General features: G+C 43.9%; 1 protein-coding gene across 1 annotated transcript in view; it reads right to left on the bottom strand.

Annotated features, from left to right (window-relative positions):
* The window catches only part of LOC101159635 (NACHT, LRR and PYD domains-containing protein 3-like), a 35210-nt gene extending 27034 nt beyond the window's left edge, over nt 1-8176 (bottom strand). The window contains exons 1-4 of the mRNA XM_023965950.1: nt 8170-8176; nt 7290-7430; nt 5425-7150; nt 5153-5326 (exon numbers count right to left, since the gene is read on the bottom strand). Coding sequence (XP_023821718.1) covers nt 5153-5326; nt 5425-7150; nt 7290-7430; nt 8170-8176 — 2048 coding nt within the window. The remainder of the gene's footprint in view (nt 1-5152; nt 5327-5424; nt 7151-7289; nt 7431-8169) is intronic.
* Between the last annotated feature and the right edge of the window lie 4866 nt (nt 8177-13042).

Raw genomic sequence — 13042 nt, 5'->3', positions numbered from 1 at the left:
TTCTTCGGGGATGTTGAAGCCTGCGGATGATTTTTGCTGCAGTGCCAGTTGATATGTCAACAAGCCCCCAGATACTATCAAACCGAACACAGTAAGATCACACTCATTATTAATTCTCTGCGAAACAAAGCTCTCCAGTGGGCTCAAGCCTTCCTCTCTGCCAATCCTATCACTCACCTGTCTTATGAATGTTTCCTCAGTGAATTTCGCCTTATATTTGACCAACCTCGTAAGCAGTAAGAAGCGACCCGGCGGCTACTCGCATTCAAACAGCGGAGCCGACCCGTAAGCGATCATGTCATCGACTTCCGCATTTTAGCGGTGGAAGCTGGCTGGCCCGATCTTAAAGGTATTTTTTTACAAATCCCTGAACGAACAAATAAAAGACCACCTCTGTTCTCAACCTGAATCACGCTCCTTTGAGGAGTTAGTCTCTGCAGCTCTTAGATCGGACATTAGGATACGAAAACGTCAAAGGCAGCGAAATCATCCACCTCCTCGTCCTCTAAAGTCCGCTTACACGTCACCGATCGAACAGAGCATGATCACCTTTCCTTTGATCAGCTCTCCTTTCCCTCCAAACCTCCGGATGAGCCCATGCAGATCGGTCACTCTAGGCCAGGGGTCGGGAACCTTTTTGGCCAAGAGAGCCATAAATGCCACATATTTTGAAATGTAATTTCGAAAGAGCCACACAATAATGTAGTGTCCCTTCCCCACACTGAGGCACGGAGACTTAACCTCTTTTAAAGTTCTTTATTCCGATTACTGCAGACCGCAACAAACGCCCTTCAATTAATTCAGCAACTCCTGAATCTCTCCCGCCGACACGAGAGCGCTTCTCCCAACTTTATATTCCCCTGCTCCCGCTGCAGCCCTCCCATTTCCCTTATTCGGCCCATAGCTGAACCCCATTGGTCCAAACTACCTAACAACAGGCTGAGCGACAGAACTGAGGGCCAATCAGATCTCTGCTTGACGCGTTCAATGAACTCCAGACTTTTAACGTGGCCCAACAGCCACCCAACTCAGTCCGCGACAATTTGTTTAAAACTAAATATACAAATGAATGTGTGCATTTGATTTAATTTCAACATTTTTAAAGTACAATAAGTCTGTGGATTCTTTTTTAATAACATTGTTATTCTGTTGCTAATAAATGATGAGTATTTCTCGTGGTAGTTTTGCTGATGGTCTAGTCTGGTTGATACGTGGTGAGTTTCTGCTTCATGCAGGCGTTGAGACTTTAAACGTCATCGTAGGTCTGAATGTTCTGTAGATGTGACAAAGACTGCTCACATGCAGACGGGGAGCCAAACACACACTCACACGCTGCAGTGACGGGCAGTGGGTTTTACGTTTTTACAATCCCTGCGCGATTCACCTGCTGCCTGTCCCCACAACACCTCAGCCCCACCCTCTGCTTTCTCCCTCACACATCCCATCCCCGCATCTGCGCGCTCTTTCTCAGAGACGGGAGCGCGTAGTTTTAGGCACGTCAATTCACAGGTTTCCAGCTGGTACAAACTCTGTGAAATAATAGATAATAGTAACTGATAGCGCTGGCGCAGATTTCTCTCTCTAAGCACCGCTACTACTGCGCGCCTCTGGCATCGCATCGCGCCCGAGAAGGACTGGACTAATGAAAAAAAAAAAAACTATAATTAAAGATTTGTCTGCGAGCCACATGTGACCATCAAAAGAGCCATATATGGCTCGCGAGCCATAGGTTCCCGACCTCTGCTCTAGGCTATCGGAGGAGGAGCGACGCAGGAGACGCGAAGTTGGAGCTTGCTTCTACTGTGGGACTAAAGGCCACGTAGTTTCTGGATGTCCACTTCGTTTAAACTCCCAAGCCCCTCGCTAGACAACAGGCCGTGGGGGGAGAGCACAGCCACTGATTCTGGTAAAGAATTTCTGTTTTTGCCTGTCAAGTCATGCCTCGACCTTCAAGTTCATGATTTAAGGGCCCTCATTGACTCTGGGGCTGAGCAGAGCTTAATTGATTTCCATGTTGTCAACCGCTTGTCCATCCCCACAGGACCTCTGGACACCCCCATAGAAGCATCCGGTCTTGGGGGTCAGCACCTATCATGTATTACTCACCGCACCAAGCCCATCCTGCTAGTCACGTCAGGTAACCATAGAGAATCTATCCAATTTTTCATCACTCAGTCTGCCCATACTCCTATTGTGTTAGCTTTCTCCTGGCTTATAATCCACAATTCAACTGGTCCCAGGGATCCGTCACTCAATGGAGCCCTTACTGCTTCGCTAACTGTTTATTATCCGCCATACCACGTGTGTCCACCCCTGACCCCGAGAGTTCTGTTCCCGTAAATTTAACTGCTATCCCGCATTGTTACCACGACTTAAAAGCTGTGTTTAGCAAAACCAAGGCTAGCGTTCTTCCTCCTCACAGACCCTATGATTGTAAGATTAATCTCCTGCCAGGTGCTCCCTTACCTAAGGGCCGACTATTTAACCTGTCTGGTCCTGAAAAAAACGCTATGGAGCAGTATGTTCAGGAAGCGCTCGCTTTGGGTCACATTCGACCTTCTTCCTCCCCTGTGGGAGCGGGATTTTTCTTCGTGGAAAAGAGAGATAAAACACTCAGGCCATGCATTGACTACCGCGAACTTAATCAGATCACTGTCAAAGATAAATACTGTCTGCCATTAATCACATCAGTTTTCGACTCCGTTCAGAAAGCCCGCATTTTCACAAAGCTAGACCTCCGTAATGCTTGTCATTTGGTTCGCATTAAAGATGGCGACGAATGGAAGACTGCCTTCAACACCCCCCTAGGGCACTATGAATATTTGGTCATGCCCTTTGGCCTCACCAACGCCTCGGCAGTCTTCCAGAGAATGGTCAACGACATCCTTCATGACTTTCTCAATCGTTTCATTTTTGTTTACTTAGATGATATAGTCATCTACTCTCATGATCAGGCCCAGCACGAACATCATGTACGTCTCTTACTCGAGAGATTACTCGAAAATCAGCTCTACGTCAAGCATGAGAAATGCAAGTTCCATGTGTCTAGTGTCCAGTTCTTAGGCTACATCATTGAGGCCGGCTGCATTCGTCCTGACCCCTCTAAGATTGAGGCTGTCACCAACTGGGCACCTCCTGAAAATCGAAAGAAACTTCAACAGTTCTTAGGTTTCGCAAACTTCTACAGACGTTTCATTAGAATCTATAGCAGCATCGCTTCCCCCCTCACTCGTCTTACGTCCATTAATCGTCCGTTCATCTGGACCACAGAAGCTCAGCAAGCCTTCGACAAACTCAAAAACCTTTTTGTTACTGCACCTATCCTCATCCAACCTGACCCATCACGACAATTCATTGTCGAAGTTGATGGTTCGGACTCTGGTGTTGGGGCTGTCCTCTCCCAGAAGGAAGCCACCACAGGCAAAATGAAACCTTGTGAATTTTTCTCACGCAAACTGTCACCAGCAGAACAGAATTAAGATGTAGGGAACCGGGAGCTACTCGCCATCAAGCTGGCACTGGAGGAGTGGCGTCACTGGTTGGAGGGAGCCGAGCAGCCGTTTATCGTATGGACCGACCATAAGAACCTGGCCTATCTCCGCTCCGCCAAGAGGATCAACTCCAGGCAAGCTCGATGGTGTCTCTTTTTCGACCGCTTCAATTTCACGATCACTTACAGACCCGGATCCCGTAATGTCAAGCCTGACGCTCTGTCCTGGAAATACAGCCCTTCTGAACACACCCCTTCCAATATCCTGCCGTCCACCTGCATAATCGGAGCCCTCACTTGGGAAATCGAAAATAAGGTACTCCAAGCCCTGAGTAACCTCAACGACCACCCTCCTATCCCCAGGGGTATCTTGTTCGTTCCGGCTGAGCTTCATTTGGAGGTCATCACCTGGGGGCATACCTCCCGTTTAGCCTGCCACGGGGGAGTGCACCGGACCCTGAGTCTTTTCCGTAAGAGGTTCCATTGGCCTGCCATAGAAAAGGACGTGCGGGAGTACATCGCAGCCTGCTCCACGTGTGCCCGGTCTAAGTCTTCATCCTCAGCCCCAGCAGGTCTGCTCCATCCCCTTCCTACTCCCAACCGCCCCTGGTCTCACCTGGCCATGGATTTTGTCACTGGTCTTCCCCTGTCACACGGTAACACAGTCATCCTCACCGTTGTAAATCGTTTTTCTAAGATGGCTCATTTCATTCCCCTTCCTCAACTCCCCACTGCCACTGAGACAGCTAACCTCATGGTCAACCACATTTTTCGCCACCATGGCATCCCTGTGGACATTGTCTCCGACCGTGGCCCCCAGTTCACTTCTCAGGTCTGGAAGGCCTTCTGTTCGGCCTTGGGGGCCACGGTCAGTCTCACTTCCGGCTACCATCCACAGTCAAATGGCCAAGCGGAGAGAGCGAACCAGGAACTGGAGGCAGCCCTCCGCTGTCTGGCGGCACAGAATCAACAGGACTGGTCCCAATTCCCAATATGGATCGAGTATGCCCATAATACTCCCCCTTCATCTGCCACCGGGATCTCTCCTTTTGAGTGACTTAGTGAATTTCAGTGTAGTGCTTTACGTATGCTGTGGGTGATTGAGTGAATGAGAGTCAGGTGTGCGGCCCCCAGGAAGTGTGCGCTGTGGTTGCTTGGGGATGCTGAGCAGAGGGGGAGACAGAGCTGTGACTTCTGACAGTATTACAATTGACATTATAGGTGGTGATGGCACAGTTGTTGCGGAGAAAATTTCATATTGGCACTGTCATAAAGGGCGGGCCGTGGTGCGGCGGTAGGGTGGTCGACCCATGATCGTAAGGTTGCAGGCTCGATTCCCGTCTTGTTCACCCATGAGTCGAAGTGTCCTTGGGCAAGACACTGAACCCCACCTTCCCTCTGGTGGTAGGCGGGCGCCTGTGTTTGGCAGCGGAGCGACCACCAGTGTATTAATGTGTTTGTGACTGGGTGAATGGGTCTGTGACTGTAAAAGTGTACTCAGATCTTGGTCTGTTTTCTTTGTTAATGCTGTCTTGTGTTTTCAGAATTAACTTTGACATCTACCTACTGCTGTTCCTTTGTCACTGACACATCTGACATTTTCTCCTGAATCAGATTAAAACCAGACAGATGTAGATAATCAACATTTAAATCAAACCTGACCTGAGAGTCTCCAATTTACAGTATGGACTCTTCAGTCCAGCTGATAGCAGCTTCACTCCTGAATCTTGCAGGTTGTTGTTACTCAGGTCCAGAAGTCTGAGTCTGGAGGACTGAGATCTTAGAACTGAGGACAGAGCTGCACAGCTTCTCTCCGACAGATTACAATTATCCAACCTGAAGAAAACAAAGTCAGACAGCAGTTATTGAATCTGTCATGTTTCCACTCAGATTCATTTATTCACTGTGTAGGTGATTTTCCTGAGAATTCTTACAAAGCTTTGTTGGAGGCTTTTACCACTGGCAGCAGCCTCAGAAGACCCTTCTCTGAACCAGAGTATTTCTTCAGTTCAAACTTTTCCAGATCTTCTTCTGATGACAGTAAGATGAAGCTCAGAGCAGACCACTGAGCAGGAGACAGTTTCTCTGTGGACAGACGTCCTAACCTCCTTAACCGTTGGATCTCCTCCACTAGAGAAGCATCATTCAGTTCATTCAGACAGTGGAACAGGTTGATGCTTTGCTCTGCAGACAGATCCTCACTGATCTTCTCCTTGATGAACTGGACTGTTTCCTGATTGATCTTTGAGCTACTTCCTGTCTGAGTCAGCAGACCTCGTAAGAGTCTCTGATTGGTCTGCAGTGAAAGACCCAGGAGGAAGCGGAGGAACAAGTCCAGGTGTCCGTTTAGACTCTTTAAGGCCTTCTTCACAGCACTCTGGTACAACTGGACTGATCTTCTCTGTTTATGCTGAGACATCTGTGATTGCTGTTCCTCCATGAGGTTGAGTCCAGAGGTGATGAAGGTCAGGTGGACATGAAGAGCAGCCAGAAACTCCTGAACACTCAGATGGATGAAGCAGAAGACCTTGTCCTGGTACAGGCCTCTCTCCTCTCTAAAGATCTGTGTGAACACTCCTGAGTACACCAAGGCTGCTTTGATATTGATACCACACTCTGTTAGGTCGGATTCATAGAAGATCAGGTTTCCTTTCTGCAGCTGCTCAAAAGCCAGTTTTCCCAGAGACTCCATCATCTCCCTGCTCTCTGGACTCCAGTGAGGATCCATCTCAGCTCCTCTGCCATACTTGACCTTCTGGACTTTGGCCGGAAGCACCAGAAAGTGGATGTACATCTCAGTCAGGTTCTTGGGCATCTCTCCTCCCTCTCTGCTCTTCAGCAGATCATCCAGAACTGTAGCAGTGATCCAGCAGAAGACTGGGATGTGGCACATGATGCGGAGGCTTCGTGATCTCTTGATGTGGGAGATGATCCTGCTGGCCTGCTCTTCATCTCTGAACCTCTTCCTGAAGTACTCCTCCTTCTGTGGATCATTGAACCCCCTGACCTCTGTCACTATGTCAACACACTCAGCAGGGATCTGATTGGCTGCTGCAGGTCGTGTGGTTATCCAGATGAGAGCAGAGGGAAGCAGGTTTCCCCTAATGAGGTTTCTCAGCATATCAGCCACTGAGGTGGACTCTCTAGGGTCATTTAGGATCTGAGTCTTGTGGAAGTCCAAAGGAAGTCGACTCTCATCCAGACCATCAAAGATGAAGAGGACCTGGAAGTCTTCAAATCTGAAAATTCCTGCTTGTTTGGTTTCAGGGAAGAAGTGATGAATAAGTTCCACCAAGCTGAACTTCTCTTCTTTCAGCACATTCAGCTCTCTGAAAGTGAATGGAAATATGAAGTGGAGATTCTGGTGGGCTTTGCCTTCAGCCCAGTTCAGAGTGAACTTCTGTGTTAATACTGTTTTCCCGATGCCAGCCACTCCCTTAGTCATCACGGTTCTTATTGGTTCTTGTCTTCCAGCTGGGAGTTGAAAGAGCTCTTCTTGTCTGATGGTTGTTTCTGCTCTGTCTGCTTTCTTGGATGCTGCCTCTGTGTAGATCTCATTCAGAAGGGTTGGGTTTATTGCTTTAGCCATCCCCTCAAACAAACACTGGAACTTCTTCTTCAGACTAGATTGGACTTTACGTTGACAAACTGCTGGAGATCCTGAATAAAGACAACAAACAGCAAATCAACTCTCTGCAGCCCTGAGTGATGAGGGTTTGAATCCTTGTGGTTCCATGTGTTGATACATCAGTAAATCTTAATTTCTCAACAGCTGAAACCTTCAGAGAAATCCTCTTACTGCTCTGCAGTCGATCAGCCAGCTCCTCCTGTTTCATTCTCCTCAGGAAGTTCACTGTGATCTTCATCAGTGACTCTCTGCTGCTCCTCTGCTCTTCATCTTCAGCCTCCAGCTCATCCTCATCCTCCCTCTGACTCAGAAGCTTCTGGATCTTCTTCAGCTCCTTCTTCGCAAAAGTGACAATGTCGTCCTCCAGCAGCTGAAACAGAATTCCAGATGAATGAGCAAATCGGAGTGAAGTCATGGAGCCAAACATCAGCTCCATGTTGGACACACTGATAGTCCACTGGTGTCCAAAGTGCAGAATGGAGATGACTGTCAACAGAATGATGGAAAAGTAGTTGTTCATGTGCAGACCAGAAAGATGGAGTCCAGCTGTTTTTGATGCTGCTGGGCAGATGGACCACTAGGAGTCTCTGAGCCCGGCTGGTCCAGTCTGTGGAGAATCAACAGTCAGATCCATTCTGTCTGTACTGGTGGGTTTAAACCAAACTAACTGGAGTCATGTCACAGCTAGAATGTTCTACAAACAAGTCAGTTTCTATTCACTCTAATGTAAAATGACCCAAGTAAACAAAATATTTAAGCATATTTACAGTATTTATTCCTGTGTGGTTACATTTATAAAGTTACTTAATAAATCTTATCAGTTTATATTTCATATATAATTTAAATGTATAAAAATAATGAAATTCCAAATTGTCATTTCTTATTTCACAGTTGAGATGTAGAACTAACACTATCCTCCCTAATTAACCAGTAGAGACCTATGTGGACTTATGGCTACTCAACTCATTGCCCTCAATGTCAGCACTACCTGCATTTCCATGGAGACAACCAAAATAAACAGCTGATAAGAATAAAAATGTGTCATGCATACATGCCATTCTGAATCCTCTGGTTGGATTAGACTCGAAAAATTCATCAAGAGGAGACTGTGTGTGTGTGTGTGTGTGGGGGGGGGGGTTATGCCGATGTTGATCCGATTGTGTAGCGTGTAACCCTTTTACTCTTATTTGAGGAGATTACTGCACTACTGGCTTCTAAGTCAGGTGTAGACGGTGTGCACACTGAAGGAGGCTTTGAGGCACAAACAGGACAGGCCGGCTGCTCTGTGCGGGCAAGCTGCCTGACTATGGAGAATTTTTGTGTTTCCGTGCGGAAATGATGTTTAGAGTAGTCCTGTGAAACCGTGTAAACGTATTAATTTGTGCAATTTGTTGTTTATTCTGATCAAACGTGTGCTGTATGTAAATGTTTGTTAAAATTGGATCAAGCTTTTCAGGGCCTTTGTATATGCAGTGATATTTGGGCCACCACATTGAGAACAAATGTCCCAGTTTAGAGATAAAAATGTCCTAATTTGCAATGAAAATGTTCTGTTTTAAAAAACAAAACTTTCTAAGTTGCAAATGAAAACATTAAATATTTGGTTTCAAAATCTTTCTCTTTGTTCAAAAAAAACATTTTTGCGTTTGCGAAAAATTCTTTGTCTCACATCTCGCTTTCTCCCCATCTTTGATTTTACTTTCACATCTCAGAATTTAGCGTGATGTTTGTGCCACCAAAAGGCCAATGAGACAAGAGGGCTCATGCTGATTGTCTGCATTCTATCCAATCAAGTTGCCATATTCATCAAACTCTCTGTCTGCTACCGAGGCCCTCAATTTTGTCTCTCTGGCTGAAGAAAAAGACAAAGTTTTGTTTTTAAAACTCAGCAAGATGACAATATTTTACCGCCCACACCTTGATATGAAAGTTTACTTTTAGTTTTGTATGAATAGCTATTTTACAGTGTTTTACATTGTTTTGCAATGTACCAATCATAGTGAGGCATGGCTCCTGGGGGCATGACATTGACTGGCTTAATGGCAGGCAGACAGACAACAGAGAAACATCAAGGGCAGCAAACCTGACACCCCTCTCCATTTAAAATGGGAGCGAATGGATGTTATGATGCGTGATGCATTCTGATACTCTCACATAGATCTGATCTGATTCAGACTGCAGACCACAGGTTTGTGTAACCCTTGTTTCAATCGCCAATGAACAGTGCCCGTTCTTTTACTAACCACAGTTTTAATTCAACTATGAAAATGTAAGAGTGGGTGAATGGCTCCTCTAAAATAACTTTTGAGCAGGGTTAAAATGAGCGAAAAGTAATAAGAAAGTCAACATTTTACTTTTAATTTCAAATTAAGAGTAAACATAATTTGAAGTCTAAATTTTACTTTTAATCACAACTAATGAATATTACATTGTAATGTGCAGTAATGATTTACTGAAAGGTTTTAATTACAATCAATGAACTATTGGTTATCTTTACTTGCTCTGTAATGTGTAGTAATAATTACTGGTTTAATGTGATCATGTGTTCTAATGATAAACAATGATTATTACATAACGGTTACTGTTTACTGAAATCATGAATGAATGTTTTCTAAAGATATGCATGCATTCATTCATCTTCTCAGCGGGAGAGATTTAAGAGTTGCTGAATGAGTTGTACGGCGTTGGTTACGGCCTGCAGTAACCAGAATAAACAACCTTAAAAGAGGTTAAGTCTCCGTGCCTAAGTGTGGGAAAGGGACGCTACAATAAAAATATGTGGTGTTTATGGCTCTCTCTGCCAAAAAGGTTCCCTACTCCTGACTTACACCCGCAACTGCAAACCCACACACTGGAACAACACTTTTGTTAAAATTACAGATGATATTACAGTGGTGGGGGCTGATTCCCTCTGGGATGAGATAGTTTATAGCAGGGGTCTTTAATTAAAATTGAAGGTGGTCCAGTAAGAAAATAATTCTTGAAGTTAAGGTCCGGAAACAAAAAAGAAGTCTAAATATTTAGTGTACAATATTTTTAATAAGCCAAGGATTGGTGGCACATCAGCATGTAATTAATATCTAACTCCCACTTCAAATGAATTCAGTACAATTAAAATTGATTTGAAATGTAATGTCACATAACAAAAGACTCATGGAACTGTGTGCCACACACATACACAAACACACACACGCGCACACACACACACACACAGACGCACGTACACACACACACACATCAGGAACACTGCCAGGACAACTGCTGTAATCACTAAGAAAACTAGATAAAGGAGGATCCACCATCTTCTACGGATTCATTAGCTACTACAGATTTATTAGAATGCAAAGGAAATGTTTTTACCTTTATGTCATATATGGACAAATATAATCTGAATTCCAGCTTAGAATAAGGTTAATATGTTCATGAAAAACCTAGAAAATTTGGGAAATTGAAATTGCAATGTCTAGGTCTTTACAGAAAATGTCATTTTTTCAAAACTTTGTAAAGTTTTGGAAAAGTCATGAAATATTAATATTTTTGATGCAATACCATAAAAATAAACTAGTTTAACATGAGATTTTAATTTAAATAGTGGCAGAACTTGAACCTGGGGCTATCTGTGATGTGAGTTGACGTTGACGTAAAGCAGCAGGAACTTTCATAAGTTCAGTGCGTGATGCTTTCTACTTGTTATTCATGGATTGTGAAAAGCTACAAAATGCTGAGGAAATGTAGCTTGGACAACAAGTGGCTTTTCAAGGAGAAGTATCAACTGTGGTTAATTAAGGTTAAGGTTCAACCACCAAATGGTTCCTTGCGGCACCTAGGAGCGCGACGGCTGATGAGACTTGAACTTCAAATACATGCAACAAGCAACATTTAGCCTGGGACACGCTTAAAATATGTGCAGCATATTGTAATATAGCAATATTGTGCTGGTCACACAAAAATAAGTGCGATTGACATCAATGACATGTATTCGTCACGATATCTCCAGTTTGTGTTTATCTTCCAACTTTAACCACAAACATTACAGAGCAAAATGTTGGGGAAGTTTTAAATATTGACTAGTATGACCTAGGGCTGCACAATATGATGAAAACTCGCGATGTGCGATATTCGTAATCAATATTGCAATGAGGATATAACTTGCGATAAATGAACAAAAAGCACACCAACAAAAGAAAACATTTCCATTTCACTGCAACAGTTTAATATAAATAAGAGTCAAAATATCTTAAATTACACCCCAAATGATCCTCTTCTACATAGGGCAACATCTCGTGTCAAACTCAAGGCTCGCAGGCCATATGTGGCCCGTCATGTCATTGTATGTGGCCCATGAGAGCATAAAGGTTTTTAAGTTCTTAGAATAAAAATAAAAATTGGTGTGTATTTATTCATATCTAGGGGGAATCAGACTTGAAAACTGGGATTGGGCAATTATGCATTAGGACTTAAACTCTGTCCATATAATCTAACCTGACAGAATCAAATTTAAAAAAGGGTTAATGTTAGAGTAACAAGCAAACATCCACACTATTTATTTTGTACATTATTGACTTGGGGAAAATGTCACTGATGCTAATCTACATTTTTATGCTGATGACTCAGTCATTTACTGTTATGGATCATCTGTTGCTCAGGCCATTGAAACCTTGCAGAAAGCTTTTGTTGCAGTACAGCACTCACTTAATCAGTAAGAATGGGTTCTCAATGCTGACAAGACAAAACTAATATTGTTTTCAAACTCAAAGAAGGTCCCTGAAACAATTCCAATGGTGTCCACCTTGGATGGAAATGTCATAGAGTTGGTTCATGAGTACAAGCACCTTGGTGTCTGGATTGATGACTCCCTCACATTTAAACCTCACGTAGAAAAACTTGTAAAAAAACCTCAAACTTAACTTGTCTTTTTCTTCCGTAACAAGTTGTGCTTTCCTTTTGAAGTAAAAAAATTGCCTTGTTGCTGCAACCTTTTTATCTGCGCTGGATTTTGGTGATATTCTGTATATGAATGCCTCATCTTCATGTGGACACCATGTATCATGCTTCCCTGGGGTTCATTGCCAACTGTAGATCCATGATGCATCATTGTGTATTCAAGAGTAAAAGGGCCTTCTCTGACCACCAGGGGGCAGGAACAGTGGTACACTTTTATTTCCAAGGCCTTGCTTGGATTCATGCCTCCCTACATTTGTTCTTTAATCACAAGGAGAAGTGTGGAATCTTACTCCTTAAGATCTAAAGTCCAGTTGTTGCTTTCTGTTCCAGTCGCCCGCACAGAGCTGGGGGAAAAGCCTTTGTCCACTCTGCTCCTTTTGCTTGGAATATGTTCCAGAAAGACTGGAAACTAAGTGTACTGGTATCTTTAAATGTTTTTAAGAACAAGCTCAAAGCATCAAAGACTGAAACAGTAATGTGCAACTGCTTTTTATCATGTATGTGGTTTTAATATTGTTAGTTTTTATGTATTTTTTGTATTGAAATGTGCTGCCTCTTGGCCAGGACCTCCTTGGAAAAGAGGTTTTTAATCTCAATGGACAAATGAAGGTTAAATAAAAATTAAAAACCATCTGTTTTCTCTTCAACTGTAATTGTCACTTTAAAAAGTTATAGTAAATAAATATGAGTAATTTAACATTAAGTAGTTATGTTTATTATGGCCCGCAGCAGCAGTCACTGACTGCAAGGACCATATTGTTTTCGCAGTAGGAACGACGACTTCGCCGCCTTTCAGCGAGAATGTGACCCCCGCCGCATGCTTGAAAAGTCACCAAAACGTGCACACACCTGGGATAAATTGCAATTGAATTTTCCACAAAGTCAACGTCACCCCCCCGAAGACGATGACATCACGGCCAGCGATCCCGTCAAAAAAATGAATGGGCCGAAAATCGCTTATGGGGCCCAACAAAATGTAC

Source organism: Oryzias latipes, chromosome 18 (assembly GCF_002234675.1).
Source record: "Oryzias latipes chromosome 18, ASM223467v1".
Lineage (NCBI taxonomy): Eukaryota > Metazoa > Chordata > Actinopteri > Beloniformes > Adrianichthyidae > Oryzias > Oryzias latipes.
Note: the sequence above shows the minus strand (reverse complement) of the source record. Positions and strands in the feature narration are given on the sequence as shown.